The sequence below is a fragment of the Ascidiella aspersa genome, chromosome 5 (assembly GCF_963924565.1).
Source record: "Ascidiella aspersa chromosome 5, kaAscAspe10.2, whole genome shotgun sequence".
Lineage (NCBI taxonomy): Eukaryota > Metazoa > Chordata > Ascidiacea > Phlebobranchia > Ascidiidae > Ascidiella > Ascidiella aspersa.
In genome coordinates, this window is record NC_139451.1 from 25,362,423 (window position 1) to 25,381,947 (window position 19,525).

The window sequence follows — 19,525 nt, forward strand, 5'->3', positions numbered from 1 at the left end:
GCTTCGAATGTACTTCTGCAAGGTTAATTTGTGTTAAATCGGGCCTTACTTTTTCCTATACCTGTCTAGCGCAAGGCGTAACAGTTGGCCTTTTCTAAAAGGCGCACTAATTACACGCAGGTTTCCTGAATTAAACATGACTACACGTTTTGTGCGGTTTCTATTGATCCGGCTTGTGGTCAGTAGATATAATTTCAATCTCATCTCAAACCTATACGTTGGTTGACTTTAACCTCGAATAGTTTTAACCATTATAAAAGGATGGAAAATATCATAAAAAAATAAAATAAAAAGTCTGGTAAAACAGCTTTTTTCTAATAAACAGCGTTTTTATTTCGAAAATCGTTTTTTTTTGTTTCGCAAATATATGTCTCGCGTTTGATAATTACTTTTTCCGACGACGTAAATAATTTTCTTGACTTTGGAGCATAATTGTTGGAAATTGTAGTAAGAATATTAAAGCCGATACACATGTACGTTTGTATACTATGTTGAAAATTAATAAAGATATATTCGAACCATTCAAAATAAAACCTACCGTACTTCTGTTGTGGCTTTGATATTCTTACTGCGACTGATATTAACATATTTGGAATCGTAAATATCAATTGCTTTTAAGTACTTGGGTAAACATTAATATTTTTATGAGTATGCGTCTTGACTTCTAATTAGGTTTTCTGTTTTAAATTAAAATATTAAACATATAATTATATACGTGCTTGTAATTGATTCTAAATATTACAAAACACTTTCAAGGGCCTAAAAAAAACTTGCAGACATATAAAGGGATCTTTCGAAAATACCAATCTTTTTTGAAAACTTCTCTTTTTTAAGTGTGGCAGATATCGTTCATCAATAACTTTTTTTCACGGGAGTCTATTTTTATTTTTGTGGCTCAGCTGTTTTTAGCCTGTTTTTAACACAATTTGAACGTGTTCAGCTATTGCTTGTTTTTCGTGCTTGATTTAGGCGGACTTTTTACGCTTCAAATGGTTGCGGTGTAATAATAATCGATTAAAACGGTAAGCAAACTAATCGTTGTGCGACATATACTTCGCAAGTCTTAAAATTATGAGTTCTAAAATTTTTGCGCGCATTCAGGTCCACCAACGCTTGCTCGTAAGTCTGTTATTTGTATAAATATGTTATTTTTTTTAAAATAGCAAAATGTTCCGCGACACACTTGACAATTTCACGAGACACAAATTTTGAGAAATACGTCTTTAGGTTAAGCTTAAACTGGGTTAGCGATTAGAAAATGTGATTGCTACGGGTAAGTAGGCGCTGGCTCATAAGCCGATGGCTGCCTAAACCTCTTTACACGTTATTTGTTAAACCTGTATCCAAGAAGTAGGTCGCCAAAATACCTGTCCTTAACTTCGTGAACGTTAGATAGAGTCACTTCACTTCGTCGACTTGCTATTAAGTATATATTCACAAATCCCAGTATAAACTATAAAAGCTAGTAACTAGACCGTATCAAGTAGAATTGCATCACGAATCCATCGCGAAACGCCCAAAACACTCGGTTCGGGTGCTGGTCACCACTCAGTGGACACCGGTTACGTTTATCGTGACGTCAAATAAAAAAGCACTGTCATAATGCTTGATAAATACTACACTGGTAATAACTAAATCCAGAAGCACAACGTATTTTAAATGTTTACAGGCACCCTTATCATTCTCTCTAATGCGGTTCTGTGCCTAGAGCATTCTGCGATACCAAATCGCTGGGCAACCCTGGCGTTAGCTGTGATTGGTCTCTTGATGACAATGACCAGTCCATCGGGTTTTCACTCTTACAGATCAAAACGCCATTGAAGAAAGCAGCAATCACTGGTTGCAAAATCAATACCAGTTGGCCGCTCCCATTATTCTGACCTCTGCATTGTTTTCCTATTGTTACTGCACTGTCTTCAAGAACAATACTTGTCAACTAAGAAGGTCTCCGCTTTCTGTTTTCCAAGTTAAACAAAGAGGTCTCATAGGAACACAATAATCCGACTGTCAGTCGTTTCCTGTAGAGGAACATATAATTGCATATACTGTCCCATATATACACTTGCAAAATATTTTCTCCTATACTAACTAAATCTATGCCTTTATTCCGGAATATGACATTGATTGTTGTGTCTGCAATTCTAAAACAGCTGTAATATATGATTATTTTTGACAATAAAACTGTGTTTTATAAGAAAGCGTCAAATCGAGTCTTTTCAACAGAAAATCCCTAAATTTTCGTTTTCGTTTTGTGGCAGTTGTGCAGATGTGCGCGTTGCGGATAACGTATAACTGTCAGCAACAATTCAACTACGATTGTTTGGTGAGTGTCTTACTGTAATTAATATACGATATATTTCAACGCGTTTCACTTTGACTTAATTTTACCGTTACCTTACAAATAGCCTAAGCCAAGTATTTAAATGTTAACCATTTGTTGTTGACATCTTACAAACAGGCAAAATCATCAAAAAAGAATTAGATTGCGGTTTTTTGATAAGGCAGCATATAAGTTTAAAATTGTTTCAATTTGTTAACATCCAATAGTAGCAAGTTTTTTTTTCTTTCTTAGATAACTCAACCTTATTTTAACTTGAAAACAGATCAGACTTTATCAATCCTGTTACCGTCATTACAAAAATAAAACGCGATTTGCTTGGAAGTTTAATTTTAACTCTATACGTTTAGTTCTGTTCCTTGCAGGACGACTGGCAGCACGCCGAGATGATGCGCCACATTTTGGCTGATATTTTTTCTTCGAAAAACCGCCGTCCCTTTTTCTCCAGCCAATGATGCCTTGCGAGTTCGGCACACATATGCGCCAAAAGAACCTAACATAATGTTGAAAAGAATAAAGATATCGGGAGAAGCTACTACTTCTAATGGGGTTCAAAATGCTACCTAATTCTGTATTTTTTAATATTCTCACTACGTTTTGGTTGTAGTAACAACTCCAATCATTATGCTCCGAAAGCCTTAGCCGTTTAAAGTTAAAGTGTAATTTTAAGTTAACGTATAATTTTTTTCGTTCAGTGTAAAAATAAATGTCTTAGTTTGGTTATCAAGTTGCTATATCTTGTGCGACAAAATTGTGTTTGTTTAGATTTTCTTGCTGCTGCTATCGACTTTATTGGGCATATAAAGACTTTGACTTGGTCGTTTTGCAATTATCTTGGCTTAGACTTGAATCATTCTCCAGCGACTTATGAACATCACTGATTTATACCATGGAATTACTTGTTGATTAATAGGCCAGTTGTTAATCGATGTTTTGGCCGAGAGATGTTTTTGATTAGAAGATAGCAATTATTTTAGTTAGGTAAGGTCGGGGAATAATTATATGCAGCAGGTGTATTTTAGCAAAATGGGACATATTTTGCTATTAACATTTCCAACCGTAATAGTTGTTGCTTAGTGTTTATATCCAAAGCTACTTACTTAATTACGAGCATATTTTTTTTGGTTCATTTTGGTACTGCCGGTAAACCTTTAAAAAGAAAACTGCACAGTGCTCTGAAAATAATTGCAATTGGTTTAAGACTTTATGAATACAATATCTGGTATTCTAAGTAGGCCCTTGGGACCGCGTTTTTGTTTTAAAACGATGAACTAAATCATTTTGTTTGATCATACCTTAAGATGGAGTAAATTAAACTTGATCGTCAGGGACTTTTGTTGCAATAAAAGTAATCTGTCAAGTTCGGCTACAGATTGTATTAAATATAGATCTTCGAAATCGATTATTCGGATTAAAAGTTTGAATTAAAATCAATCTCATAAAAACAAAAACTGAAGACAATCCAGATTAGTCTAATTGTATTCCAGTAGCTCTGGGTAAAGATAGAGCGAAACATTAAATCAACCTTTAACAATAAAATGCAAATTACGTTTGTTGTGAACTGTAGTCATTACGACGTTAGTGAAAACAGAAAATTGCATTAGACCAGTGGTTCTCAACCGCCGGCCCGCCAAATATATTACAATTTTATTTCTCAATTGCAAAATTTAAGATGTTGAAGGCTTGTCCATCAAATTTAGAACTTCGCCAGCTCTGTAATTTGCAACATTGTCACTTAACATAGAGTTAATGGTCTACTTTCGACTTAATTGTACGTCACAATGCTGCAAGTGTTTCGGCCAACTGTTTAAAAGTGGCATTGTCAGTTTCTTATAGTAAAGTAAAATACATAGCACTATAATAATAAAACAATAAAATATCAAAAAACATATGAAGCAGAAAACCTGCTGCCGAAGGTTTTGGATTCATTTAAGAATACGCCTTTTACATAGCCTATTAATTTGAACTGGCTTCTATGCAAAATATATTTTGCTAATATAAAAATTAAATGCTTACATTTAGACCACAAATAGACCTATTGAAAACGGATTTGACAGAAACCATTTTTTTACTGATAGATAAAATATGGTTGCTGTTTATTTTGTTATTTACATGTATTTTATTGTGTTTTAGGTTAAAGAAAGTGCTAGTACACGTTTATTCTTTACATGCAATGATACAATCTTAGTTTTATCAGTATTTTTGGTGGTTGAAAGTAGAGATAGATCGATACATCGGTTTACCGATAACATTTGCCGATGTTTGGCTTCTACCGATACATATATCGGTAATTGTAGGCCGATACTTTGGCCGATATTTTACTACGAAAATGTAATATAATTTTCACCCATTTTTGCTCTAAAAATTTGGGATTTAACATCACGCCAAGTTAATATGCAAAATAAGAGTTTAATAATTAATAAAGGTGTATAAATTAAAACGTTGTGTGGTTTTTATTTTCAATTAATTCAAGTTTTGGACATTTCCCTGATATGTAAAAAAACAACGGTGTCAGGTATCGGTTGACAAAATTATAAAACAATCAGGATCGGTCCAAAAAAGTGATATCGGTCGGTCTCTAGTTGAAAGTGTTGAAAACTACAGTAAAGACGTTTGCCATGTCTGAGTTTTATGGTTAAGGTCAAATGTTAATAAAAACAAAGATTTCGGAATTACTATTTGTCTGAATTAAGGATGGATTATGGGTGGGGTTAGATTTTAGGCTCAGGTTTAATTTTTCATTTTATTGATTGGATTTGTTAAATCGTTAAGCAATTTTCGCGGCTGGTGGACAGCGCCACAGCGCATGCAAGCGGTAAAAATTAAAAATAAAAATTGTCGCCAGACAGCGCTTTTCCAACGTAAATGCAGTTTGGCAAAAATCAGTATAGTCGCATGTTTGGACCGGGTTTGTTTGGAGGGGGTATGCAACCCTTCGATTTATCTGCAAGCATGGCGTACCCCTTAAAATATGGAATTGAAAATACAAGACATGTAACTTTAGAGTTAGAACCAAAACTGTTTATCTGTAAAAAAAAGTAGTGAAATTCACTACCGTTACTCTGTTTTGCGACCAGTGACTTATTCTAAGGTCGGAAAAATCTTTTCACAACAAATGGTTATGCTGGAAAAAATTAATAGTTTTCTACACATACATCTCATTCCAATAGCAGTGATTTGTTGGTGTCCCATTAGCAAGTCATGAGAATTCACAGAGGGATGGTTTTATATCAAAATCTACGCTTAGATAGAGTAAGCTTAAACTTTTTTTTGGCTCGTCATCTAAACGTTAGCAACGATTTCTTTAAAATATTACTACTAAAAATCGTAGTAATATTTTTTTCACTGTGCCAAATATTTCTCGCGTAATCCTAAGTTGACAAACCCTTGCTTAGTCGACAAAGGTGACTTATTCCTTTTTCATGTACAATACAGCGGTTTTGGACTATAGGGCAAATCATATAAAGTTAATTGGATTAAATACACCACTAACCTGCCAAGTCCTGCTGCAACAATTGAAAACGCCACTATAAAATATACTATAAGGTAAGTTAACGCGTAAATTAAAAAAATTCCCCCATCCTTCAAATATATACCGCACTCTGTTTAGTAGCCTGAAAAGTTATCTGAATACCCCTGTTTAAATGGTGACAAGACTCAGGTTACTTAAATGTAGGTGATTTTGTGCAAAGCTACGATTTTAACGAATCATAATAGAGAAAATTTGTTTAGACCAGGCTTTCATACTGCCGGGCCAAATATGTGTATTCGGATTAGACCACGGGCCACTTGCATGTCTCGTCGTCTACCTGTTAGTGCAGTGGTCGGCAAACTTTTTGTTGCGGCCCAAAGTAGTCTTTTCAGAGCTACTTAAAAGCCCACTAAGTAAAACCACTACGAAAACAGTGGCGGATTCAGGGGGATATTTGGTTTTACGGTGAAGTATTCTACGGCGCTTAATGGCCAAAAAACTGCCATGCTATAATATAAAACATTATATAAAAAAATAATATACGAAAAATTTGCGTTTACATAGAGTTAAAGTTGGCAAAAAATATAGTTTTACAGGCCCCCATAAGACCACATTTCACACGTGGGTCTTTCCAAGCTGAGCCAATTTAAAACATTATATGCCACAGCAATCTCAGCTGTGGAAACTTATTTAGATCGAGATGTTCGCGGTAAAAAAAACTACTTTTAGCTGCGCTGCGCAGAGAAATTTGTTTCTTTTTTTTACAACTCACATGAACATTGAAATTGAATATAAAACAATAACATTTCAAATGAGCGAAAAAGATCAAACGGACATTTTTAATACGTTTCTTTACATGGCCATAAGTAGCTATTCGAAAGCATTTCAAGAACAAAAAAATTGCAGCGCTCAGTGCAATTCACTTTCACACCAAGTTGTAGACTACGCTTTCAGCAACAGCATCCAAAACACATTTTGTCGTTTTATTTTGTTGGCAGGTCACATTCTATTCTAATATGTAAGCAGGTCACATTATGTTATTATTCTAATAAACTAAAAATTGACATGCTATATAAGGCGACCTAGACTGAGGAACAGTCAGGAAGTTTCAACATTTTAACAGTTACCTGAATGTTTAGTGGTGCGGGCCAAAAACCAAAGCACACCGCGGGCCACATATTTTTGTTCCGCGGGCCGCAGGTTGCACGCCCCTGGTTTAGACCATAGTACAATCGATTTGGTGGCGTTAAAATACTTTTTTAATTGCCTTGTTTTATTTAGTAAGAATTTAGGAAAAAGTAAGGATTATAAATTTTTATTTTCTGTCAAAAATGAAATTTATAAACAGTACACGTATTTTTTGTGAAAATTATCGGATGGCGACGCAAGTTTCAGCATCTTCATCGGTTTTATTTTTGCTATATTACGACACACAAGCGTTTATGACAAGACAACACAGCAATAATTTCGAAACACAACACGGGAGAAGATCAGCTAACGAACAAATTGGTCCCTCGCTGCTTTTTACACTCGCGCAAAGCGGAATTTCTATGTGACTCTAGCTTTCCAAAACTTTCACCGACGCAATTTCGTCGTCCTTTCCATTCCACGATTCCGGGTTGGGGTATTTTCCCGGTTGTAGGTTGTAGGCCGGTCCGCCAAAATTCTCCTTGTCGTAGACCGTCCAACTTTTAAAAAAGGGAATAAATCTCAAAGAAGCCGAATTGACGGTAATACCTAATAATTGCATTACAAGTAATGCCTCACATTGGATTACGGAGTATTGACATTACATTATGCAGAACTTTCACAGTAAACAATATGTTAACTTTTTTAACCCTCTCTTGTAATGTTTAAAGGAAGAAAACTCTGTGTTGTTTGCAATTTATTATTGAAATACACAAATTATATGGGCCCGATACCAAACTAGTACAGGACGAGCACCGATAGGCATCCGGTATCGACTGCGATCCGACAATATTGTAAATCACTAGTCATCAACAGTCAACACGCATACAGTATTTCATGGTTAAGATCTTATTTTGAGCTAAGATCTAATAGCGTCGTACATATTGCTGTGCATATTTGGTTATAGTATGTCGTTTTTCTTCATACTATCTCGTTGGTCTTAATACTATGATATTAAAGAATATTCCGCAGTAGATATTGTTGCTTTATATGTCTTATTGTGTGTTCCCATTTGAAGCTTTGTTCGTGCAACCATGTGAATTACGTCACCATATTCACTCAGGGTAACAAATTACATAGAGCCTAAATAACAGGCAACCTATACCTGACAACCCGATAGATGCTGTATCCATGTTGCAAACCAAAGGCTCTTTACAAATTCTGCTTTATTCGGTCGTCAAATTATACACTTATTGAACTAAGGATTCAGTTTACATTAGTGAAAACAGAAAATCGCAGTAGAATTAGGTTAATTGAAAAGTGCGCGACACTAAGTTAAAATGTTTATTAATTTGTACTGACAATAAAACTCGCAGTTTAAAAGCCCGAGTGCAACCAGGACCGGACATTTTAAAAGAAATACATATTTCGCCTAAAAAAAAAGAAAATTTTACTATTATTTTACTATTAGAAACTGACAATGCCAAAATATATATTTAAAAGAAATATATATTTTGGCATTGTCAGTTTCTAATAGTAAATAAAATAGATAGCACTATAATAATAAAATATCTAAAAACATATGAAGCAGAAAACCTGCTGCCGAAGGTTTTGGATTCCATTAAGAATACGCCATTTAAATGGCCTATTAATTTGTACTGGCTTCTATGCAAAATATTTTGCTGATATAAAAATTGAATGCTTATATTCAGACCACAAATAGACCCATTGAAAATGGATTTGAAGAATTTGTCAGAAACCAATTTTTTGCTGATACGATAAAATATAGTTCCCGTGTATTAGGTTATTTACATGTAATTTATTGTTTTTTGTTTAAAGAAAGTGCTGACTACACTGTTACTCTTTACATACAGTGATACAATCTTACTTTGATCTGTATTTTTGGTGGTTGAAAGTAGAGATAGATCGATACATCGGTTTACCGATAATATCTGCCGATATTTGCCATCTACCGATATATTGCTTTTGGTAAATGTAGGTCGATATTTTAGTACGAAATTCTAATATAATTTTTCCTGTGCAACAGCCATCTTACCCATTTTTGATCAAAAAATTTGGGATTTAACATCACGCCAAGTTAATATGCAAAATAAGAGTTTAATAATTAATAAAGGTGTATAAACTAAAACGTTATGTGGATTTTATTTTTAATTAATTCAAGCTTTGAACATTTCCCAGGTATGTAAACGAACAACCGTGTCAGGTATCGGTTGACAAAATTATAAAAAAAATCGGGTATCGGTATTTGTCCAAAAAAGTGATATCGGTCGATCTCTATAGTTGAAAGATCGGTCGATCTCTAGTTGAGGGTTTTCGAAAACTGGATTCAAAAAAATTGGGACTTACTGGTCAAGCTTTCACTTTAAAACGTTTGGTGGTTACCCAATTCGATAGTAATATTTATAGATTTCGGACTTACTATTTACCTGAATTAAGGATGGATTATTATGGGTGGGGTTAGATTTGGGGTTCACAATTAAATTTTGGTTTTCTTGATGGAATTTGTGATAATGTTGAGGGTGTGGTTTAGGTTTAGGTCAGGGGTGTCCAACTCAAACATGCCGGCGTGCCAATTTTTATCCTATAACTTCTTTCCGTGCCAAAGTTTGGTAATATGATTCTTTCTAATGATAAAAGCGTTTTTTTTTACAAATAATAAAAACGTGTAGTTAGCAGTGCGCATTACTGCATCTAAATGTCCGTCGGTGAGCTGACTTTTGCCTTTTGTTTCTTCACACCAAACTTTATAGTTATGTGAATGCTAGCCTCCACTACAATGTAATGTTATGGTATTAGAAGTAATTGTTAGTTGTCGTAGTTGTAGCAATTGTTTTATATTGTGAATAAACGATGGCAATTTACTGTATAACAAATCGAGTATTCTTTGTCAGTTGGCTAAATAACAAATTAAGTATTTTAGGGGGGATTGCGTGCCATTTTTTATTTGGTCGCGTGCCACATTTGGCACGCGTGTCGCTTGTTGGACACCCATTGGTTTAGGTAAAAGCAATTCTCGCATCTGATAGACAGCGCCACAGCGCAAGCAAGCGGTATAAATTAAATATAAAAATTGTCGCCAGACAGCGCTTTTCTAACGTAAATGAAGTTTGCCAAAAATCATTATAGTCGCATGTTTGGACCGGGTTTTTTGGAGGGGGTAGGTGGCGCAACCCTTCGATTAATCTGCAAGTATGTCGTACCCCTTAAAATAGGGAAGTAACTTTAGGGTTAGAACCAAAACTGTTTATCTGTAAAAAAAGTGCTAAAACTTTCGTAACCCATGTTTAGATCATCGGCATGGCAGTCGATAAACTGAAATTCACTATACCGTTACTCTATTTTGCGATCAGTGACTTATGCCAAGGTCGGAAAAATCTTTTCACAACAATTAATGGTTATGCTGGACAACATTAATAATTTGCTACATACATATATCTTATTCGAATAACAGTGATCTGTTGACGTTCCATTAGCAAGTCATGAGAATGCACAGAGGGTTAGTTTTATATCAAAATCTACAAAAGCTTAAACTTTTTTTCTGGCTCGTCATGTGAACGTTAGCAACGATTTCTTTAAAATATTACTACGAAAAATCGTAGCAATATTTTTTTCACTGTGCCAAATTTTTCTCGCGTAATCCTAGTTTGACAAACCCTTGCTTAGTCAGCCAATGGTGACTTATATTCGTTTTTCATGTGCAATACAGCGGTTTTGAACTATGAGGTGCACATCATATAAAGTAAAAGGGCTTAAATGAATCAGTAAACTGCCCAGTGCTACTGTGACTTGAAAACGCCACTATAATAAACTATAAGGTAAGTTAACACGTAAATTAAAAAAATTCCCCCACCCTTCAAATATATACCGCACTCTGTTTAGCAGCCTGAAAAGTTATCTGAATAGCCCTGTTTGAACGGTGACAAGACTCAGGTTACTTAAATGTAGGTGATTTTGTGTCAAACTACGATTTTAACGAATCATATTAGAGAAAATTTGTTTAGATCATAGTACAATCGATTTGGTGGCGTTAAAATACTTTTTTTAATTGATTTGGTTTATTTAGTAAGAATTTGGGAAAACAGTAATGCTGATAAAGTTTTATTTTCTGTGAAAAATGAAATTTATAAGCAATACACGTATTTTTTGTGAAAATTCTCGGATGGCGACGCAAGTATCAGTATCTTTATTGGTTTTATTTTTGCTATATAACGTCACACAAGCGTTTATGACAAGACAACACAGCAATAATTTCGAAACACAACACAGCAGAAAATCAGCTAACGCACAAATCGGTCCCACGCTGCTGTTTACACTCGCGCAAAGCGGAATTTCCTTGCGACTCTAGCTTTCCAAAACTTTCACCGACGCAATTTCGTCGTCCTTTCCATTCCACGATTCCGGGTTGGGGTATTTTCCCGGTTGTAGGTTGTAGGCCGGTCCGCAAAAATTCTCCTTGTCGTAGACCGTCCAACTGTGATACAAAGCCAAAACACCTTAGAGAAGCAAAGTCGTGCACCAAAGTGATTTTTATTATTGAATTACAGGTATAGTGTCTCACATTGGCTCACAGATTAATGATATTATATTGTGCATAACTTTCGCGGATCAACAATATTTTAACTTAAAAAATCATTAAATCATGTTTTGTCATAATGCTTGTAGTTTTAGTTGGACGTAGTAAGAATATCAAAGCCCGTGTAGAAGTTCGTATAGCATGTTGAACGTTTCAAAGATCTCTTAAGTTCTCAACTCATTTTCAACATCATCAATGAATAAATAAAAGATAACAAAAATGAATAAATAGGTAATCAAAACATTTAAAATACTACGTACTTTTAAATGGGATTTAATGTTTTTACTACGTCCAACTAAAACTACAAGCAATATGACCAAACATGATTTAATGTTTTTAAGTTGATTTTACAGCTCAAGACAAATGTTTGCAAATCATGCATCTACAAAAAACAATCAACTTGCCTCAATTGATGCAACGTATTTATTGATATCTCGCTTGTAATTTCGGTTAAAGGATAGCATACTGCATGTTGTGGAGTTTATAAATATAGCCGAAAAATGACCTAAGCTTATTGCGACCCTTTTTAGCACAAAGTTCTTTTTAACATTACGATATTTAATAAATAACTAAAGCATTTACAAGCAATGTATATGGTGTTTAATCAGAGCCTTAAAACCTGTGAGGCATACAATCAGTCTGGGAACTGTAAGCTGAACCCTTCGTACAATAAGCGTGTAACTTGACGACCGAATAAAACAAAATTTGTAAAGAACACGTGGTTTGCAACATGGTTACAGCACCTATGGGGTTGCCAGGTATAGGTTGCCTGCTATTTAGGCTGTATGTAACTCGTTACACCTGAGTGATTATCGTGACGTAATTCACATGGTTACTCCTCGGTCTCATAAAGTCGTAAGGACGAATAAAGCTCCAAATGGATACACACAATAACACATACATAATCTACAACTCACAATATCTACAGCTACTACGTCTAACTCAGCCTCCAGCCAATCATTTCTTAAAGTATTTTCTGACCTTCCCGACTCCACGTATACGGAGGATACGATTCCGTTAAACCCGAATCCGACCAGACTCGCCTCGCTCTGCGTCAGTTCCAGCTTCTTACCGCCGAAGTCCACGTCTTGGTAGAGGATAATCTATAGGAACGTAAAAATTTCATATGTGTAGATTTGAAATTGTAACATTAATACACACATTGTGTATATTCTGTTATAAAGCCCCTTTCTGATTTCTTTAAGCATTTGCGAAGGCATCCGTTGTAGAGTGCGTGTGCTGTAATGGTTGGTCAGTACGGCTTTGGAAGGCCTCGATCACAGAATATGTACAATGCGTATATAAGTCTTTCGGTTGATGAGTAAGAGCTGTTAAACCCTTTTAAATAAGTTTGCATGTACGAACAGGGTGCAGCAGCCAATGAAGCTATGGTCATTTCACGACTCCGAAAGGTTGTAGTTCGAACCTCACCGCAGTCATGATTTATTTAATCCTAACAAATTTGGAGCCGAGCTCCCAGTGTATTGTTTAGGTCCTTGTTTCTTAACAATTTTCGGTGTAGCGTAAACTTATGTTATCTTATCGTATACCCAATTTAAAAGGTATTAAATAAAATATTTAAAAATACTACATTTGAAAAGTAAAACTCCCCGAAAGGCAAATAGACATTTCTTGGGACATTCATGTAGTACATTTTCGGCAGAGGCGGGTTTAAGGTTTATATGTGATGCCACAAACTTTTTCTTAGGTATATGTTGTCAAACAATTACGACCTAAAAATAAGTTAAGTTAAACAAAGCTGGTCTAGCCAGTCGAACTCATGCGTGAATTTGCAATCCAAAATCTAAATATATTTATGTTAACTGCGCTAAAACACTAATCGGTTAGGGGATTATTCAACTTCAATAGAAGTGTTTACGCATATTTAACAAAACGTTTGTAGGATTGTTTCATCTCGCGCGAAACGTTATCGCATTTGGTTGTGAATCCATCTCCTCGATGGGAACAATACATTTTGCAACGAGTGAAAATCTCGAAATAGGTCTCGCTCCGGAAATATTTGGCTCGGAGGAAAACCAACTGGTGTCAAGTCAACCTTCAGGAAGCTTGTGACCTTTGCAATGGGAATAGTGACTTTCTGGACGCCAAATTACACCTGGCAAACGTATTGCTTTACATGCGCGCATTAAACCACCGACATTGCTTTGGATAGACAAAGAGCATTGTAGGTTCATGTAAACACGAATCATATTTGGAATTTGGATTTCCTATGCATCTGTAGTAATTGCGAAAAACATGCCCGAGGCTCACCAGTCAGTTACTGTTAGGAATCAAGTTTTTACTGATAAATATGCGTGTACGGAATCACAAGAGTTTAAAAAAGGGAAAAAAACTCTTCAGATCTTCAATGTTTTAAACACGATAAAAAATATGCACATTAAAGATACAAAGAGTAACAAGTTCGATTAAACATAACGACAGTTAACGGAATCCTTATCGTTTGATTGCTTGCAATTATTTTGTCGGCTAAGTTTAGTCGTCCGAGAAATTTACCATCCCTGATTCCATGGTCCATTAATAGATTATTAAAGCGACCCCTAAAACTCGAAGAAGTTTTGGTAAAAGCAAGGCCTTGAATAAGCCTGGTAAAAGTATAAAGTTGCTACTGAGTAAACGACTGACAACAATCGTAAACGGTATAACTTAGTACACAATATGCCCACGGAGAGGCTTACCGAAATCAGTCAGTCTGATCTGATCGGAATTGTAGTGCAGGCAAGGCAAGGCAAGAAAAACAACTATAACTTGTGGTGAGGTTCGAACTCACAATCAACGGTCAAACTGAGACCCCGGCTTTTTTTTTTTTTTTATATGACGGAGGCCGTGTTTTGCCGATTGGGCTACGCAGACATAGGGGTAAAGCAATTTGTTAAGGGTAGTTTAATCTATTGAGCAAATTTTGGATTTCACAATAGGCTAGTTTTTTTCAAGCTTTGTATTGTCTTGCTTACATCAAAATACCTGTTATGACGATTTATTTTGGTTTATAAAGGGCTTGATCACAGAACACACATTCTGTACTAGTTTACGCGTCATATAGCAATAGGCTTAAAAGTATTGTAGTTTAATTACTGTGCTTATCCCTTTAGAGACCAAAAGATATAAAAAGTACAAAAAAAAAATTATGTGACTTAGGTCTTCATGAATTTTCCTCGTTTTCATATTGATTCAACAGACAATGAACCCCGATTCCCACAGTTCGTTCAGTTCTTGGCCCGCCAATGGCGTTTATCAATGTCAAGTGCGAATCGATACAGCCTTCTATTTCCTGGATTATGACAGTCGAATTGATTTTGCCGGCATCGATTACTGTCATTATCAATGCCATTGCTTCTCACCGCCGGTTGTCCTGTCATTTAATACTCAACCCGCCATTCGTCATAACTTATTCTATGCGAAACACACGTTGTTTAATTGTGTACCAAGCGTTTGGCGCCCCGGTATGAATAATTGTCATCTGTCGAGTATCTTCCTTAACGATGTCTAGTGTTGGTACAAACCATCGGGAACATATCGATTATATCATTTTGAATTACGATCGAATATATCCGCAATAGAAGTGAATTGTGTAATTGTACTGAAACAGTCTGGTGGTATCAGAGCTCATATCCCAAATTATTAATTATATTAGTAGCCTATTATCAGTACTTGTCCTAAACGTGAAAAATGGCATCGCCTACTAATTTAAACTCTATTTCAGTTAGGGTTCACGGTCTTGCGTAAATAGAAAACCAACCATAACCATAACCATAAAAATATTTATTGGCCGAAATCAATACAAATGACTTTATCACCACACTTAAACAAGCAAAATAGGTATCATTTAAAAAGGTAATTATTTTTGCCAGTTTAGAAGTTTAAAATTTGCTTTAACCTTAAGAGGTTTGGTGAGTCAAAAAATAACACTCTCTCTGTATAGCTGAGATGAAGTTGGGGTATGAATTTACGAAATACACCAAAATTTTAAGCTAAAAAGGTTTGGTTACCTCCAGTCGGTAACCTATAATATTTTTGACGTTTTCTTTGAAGGTAGAATGGTTAGGTTGGATCGCAAATAATCGCCTGAAATTTCTCTATTAATTGGGCATCAAATCGGTAACGATACCACCCTAGTATCGGCCGGCTACTGATACTACCATTGAGTATTGGCCCCGATTCTATATTATCGGACTATCCTAGTTTAAACTTGCACCATAAAAATATAGTTTCGATTAGACTTGTAAGTTAATCGACCCACATTTGAATATCTGGCAAACAAAATAAAGATTGATTTCCAGTAAGTTTTCGATCACGTAAGTTCAAAACGAGTAACGGTCATGCTACCTGGAATAGCTATTTTTGATATAGATTTTGAATTGGCATGTTAAAAACAAAAGTCAACTGATTTTAAGATTTTAAAATACGTTCTTACCTTTGACATACTTTCTTCGTCGTTATCAAATAACTACAAATTCAAATTTATAAATGCACCTGCAATTACAGTAAACTGTGTAGTTTACAAAGTAACGTATTTTTGGATACTAAATACCAACATGGCATAGGTAGTGGAATATGAGTAATAAAGTTACTTTGCAGTTTTCTCACTTATTGAATTATTTCACTGTAAACGTTGCCGCTGGCATATCGTATATTTAAAAAAAAAAATTTTTTAATAACTTTACAATTTTAAAAATACCTTAAGCCAAAGGAAACACTTTTAAATAATTCTACAAATCACATGCGCCGTACTATTTGACGAATACAGTGTTTAGATATAATCGTTCCTGTGGAGAGACGTGTTTTGCAACCTAAAGACGAAAACGAATTTCTAACAAGAAGAACCAATTATTTGGATTTTAAACTTTGGCTATCTGAGGAAATCACACATATATTCTTACATTGAGAAATAAACGCGAGTGTACTTTACTCCTTTCATAAACACTGCACAAACCATAAAATTTAATTCAATTCGGAGTGAATAAATAAGCTAGATCTTGCTGTTTGCTAAAACGAACATTGCTCGTTAATTTATAATTTCTGGAAGACGTTACCATTTTCAGTAACATTTTCTTTGAGGGAAAACCTGAAAAATGAAAAACTTTCCCTCGTGTGTTCTATAAGTCAAAAGTATATGCTGAATATAAATTTATAGAATTTCCTTCTACTACGGGTAAAGTAGATTAATTTTCAATAGCCTTAAACGAATTTTTCTCTGGCAGTTTAGAATAACGTGTTTTAATAATGCTGCAATACAAGCTCTTCGTAAAGTCTATGTCGAAAATAAAACCCACCGCCATCGAATAAGCGCCAAATGAACGTTAAAACCCTGAAAACGATCCCTGACGAAAGCTGCCGACTGAATTTAAACCAACTCATTAGAGGCTGTTTAAGTTTCGGAGAACCTGTTATGACAAACGCTAGACGCGAAATGCCTTGTTATCGCAGCTTATCCGAGCACGCGCCGGTCATCAATAATTTACCCCGATGCATTGACAATCAGCGTTGTTTCTGGCTGAGGCTCAATTTCTTCCCGAACTCGTTTGTCGACAAATCGGTCCCTCGTACCACTTCCTCGATCCAGGATTACGCCAATTCCCGGAACGCCGCCCACTTTGGCGTTTTAAGCGCTAGCCCCATGCGACCTGTATGCCGGCTGCTTAACGACGGGATCAATTTTGCTTTCTTGAACTACTTGACGACCCTATTAATTTTTTAACAAGTAAAATTAAAAAATATCACGGTGAATAAAGTTACTCTCCTATTCTAATCGGACGACTTAATGTACACAAGCTGTCAAACTATAATCATCATTCAAACTTGTAATCTGTATAGGTCAATGTCGTGCATATCTCTTGAAGCATTCTCACAAGTGGTTGTCAGATATCAATTTGAGAACACTTGAAACCTGTTAGATCAGTGGTAAGAGCAAAAGATTTTTTTTCTTCGTTGTACCTCTAAACATGTTCCTATTTATTTTCACCAGACCGTGTCTCTTCGTCAGCAGACTATACCGTAATATCCTTTAATGTATCTAAACTAAGATTTCTGTTCCGAACTATAACCACAGGTTCCCCATAAGGTGACTTGTTTACGAAGTCCCCTATCATGTTGTAAATTGGTGATGTCATCTCTGAAAATTTTCGTGCGTCACGCTAAGAAAATGATTCTACTTTTATTCTACTTTATAACTCAAACTACTGCACATTTTTCCCTTCCTTTTTTAATTATCCAACTGTTTTTTTTTTTACATATATGTATAATCACTCATATGCTGTGTATATAGATAATAAAACCGACGTTAAACTACCATAACGTTCATTGCGCTTAGCGGCAAACTAAATTCTGTTATCTGCTAACTATAATTATTAATAATGCTCCTCTCCTATATAGAAGCCTTTTAAGCTAAAGCGCTAATGAAAAAATGCAACTTGGTTTCAATCTAAAGCCATTAGCGTAGCGGCCACTTAGCGTTGTGAACATCGAATTAATATATCCATGTTCGAGAAACCATGGCCCCTGTAATTGCAAAATGATCCTATCGCCAACAACCTTGCTAAGCTTCACAGAGTGCTGGATAGTGTGGAACTGCTACACTTTCGTAAATTTCAAAGCTGCGTCGCGTACGAACTCTTAAGCTTGCAACAAAGTTTCGAAGGTACTTCTCCTTAATAAAATACTAACTGAGGTTACAAAACGGTGACTATTGACCGCTAGTCTACAACCTCCGATGCTTTGTATACTCGCCATTTGTTCTTGCGTTTTTGACATATTGATGTACCTATACATCATGTTAAAAATAATCCATATTAGAGTGTTTTCACAACTAGTAAAAATGGCTCTTTTAAGCAGTGCTTACAATATTAGTTGTCAAACCAAAAGAGATAACAACTCTTTAAATCACAACTGGTACGTTTTTGTGCATTTTTAAACAACCAACCCTCCTGTAAAGCTGCATTTCTCTCTCTTTATTACGGAGGTGGCTATTTGCGGTTCTTAAATGGAAAGTGTTAAACCAATTACCGTGACCGTATTGATCGAAACAGGCATTTATAACTTTAACCTAATGTAGCCGCAGTTAACATTTGCAGTACTAACAGTGGTAATTTAAATAGTATTTTTCCTTAATTTTGACATATCTGTGGGCAATTTAGCCGCACGACAATTATTTTCCGTTTTCACAAACCGCATCTAATAAAAATTGCATGAAGTGATGTTTTTTCTGCTAAATTTTCATGACTCATATTACACTGCCTCCCTTTCTACTCAAAGGGTACTTTGCGTCGGCAATTGACGACTTTTACGTCACGAACCTAATTAAAAACGAATTTTGGGATCCAATAAAAGTTTTTTAAAACAAACAGAACTTTAATTGGTTATGAACGAAACGTTCTGTGGGAAATTACGACTAGTAGGGTTTAAGAGATAAGCAGTACAGCCGATGTGCGATTAGCTAACAATAATGTCTCAAAATTAAGCGTTTTTTTATTATGCTGCGTGTTGTTTGTTGTTCAGTGAACGCTTTTAACAAAAAATTATTTTTTGCCAACACATTTTCACGTATTAAACGAGGGCTATAAGGCAACAAGTGGCGACTAAGTAGAGTGCTTTTTAATAGAAAGAGTGATTTATTTCACAAACCTGCTCATGGAAAAAGGGTTAACACTCTGACTTGCTGTACAGCAGTTAAATTCAACCTCGTGCCCAGATATGTACAACCGTTCCTCAGTAAAGCATCTAACTGAATTTATTAAAGCAAACTTCAGTAAAAGTTTAAAAGTTTTTCTACGGCAACAGCGATGTTTCTTTGCTGTTTGACAAAACTAAGACAGTTAATCAATTTCACGTTAATGTCGATTTTATTGAAATACAAACATAGCAAAATAAAACGCCGTATATTAACACGATCAACAATATTAGCAGTGCATTACATCTACTAATTATCTTGTAAATCACCCTATATTAGTTTGTATAAACACAAAATATTACAAAAGCT

General features: G+C 35.3%; 1 protein-coding gene across 1 annotated transcript; it reads right to left on the reverse strand.

Moving 5' to 3' along the window:
• Nucleotides 1-11,139: 11,139 nt before the first annotated feature.
• Nucleotides 11,140-16,065, reverse strand: LOC146145602 (beta/gamma-crystallin-like). The gene is made up of 3 exons (XM_083390228.1): nucleotides 15,965-16,065; nucleotides 12,514-12,635; nucleotides 11,140-11,430 (listed from the first exon to the last, which is right to left on the reverse strand). The coding sequence occupies exons 1-3, from the start codon at nucleotides 15,971-15,973 to the stop codon at nucleotides 11,301-11,303; spliced, it is 261 nt and encodes an 86-aa protein (XP_083246354.1). The 5' UTR covers nucleotides 15,974-16,065; the 3' UTR covers nucleotides 11,140-11,300.
• Between the last annotated feature and the right edge of the window lie 3,460 nt (nucleotides 16,066-19,525).

Excerpts from the sequence above, each read along its gene's own strand:
- LOC146145602 (XM_083390228.1), bottom strand. Across the intron at positions 11,431-12,513 it reads GTATACGTGGAGTCGGGAAG|TTGGACGGTCTACGACAAGG; the intron begins GTCAGAAAATAC and ends TTTGTATCACAG.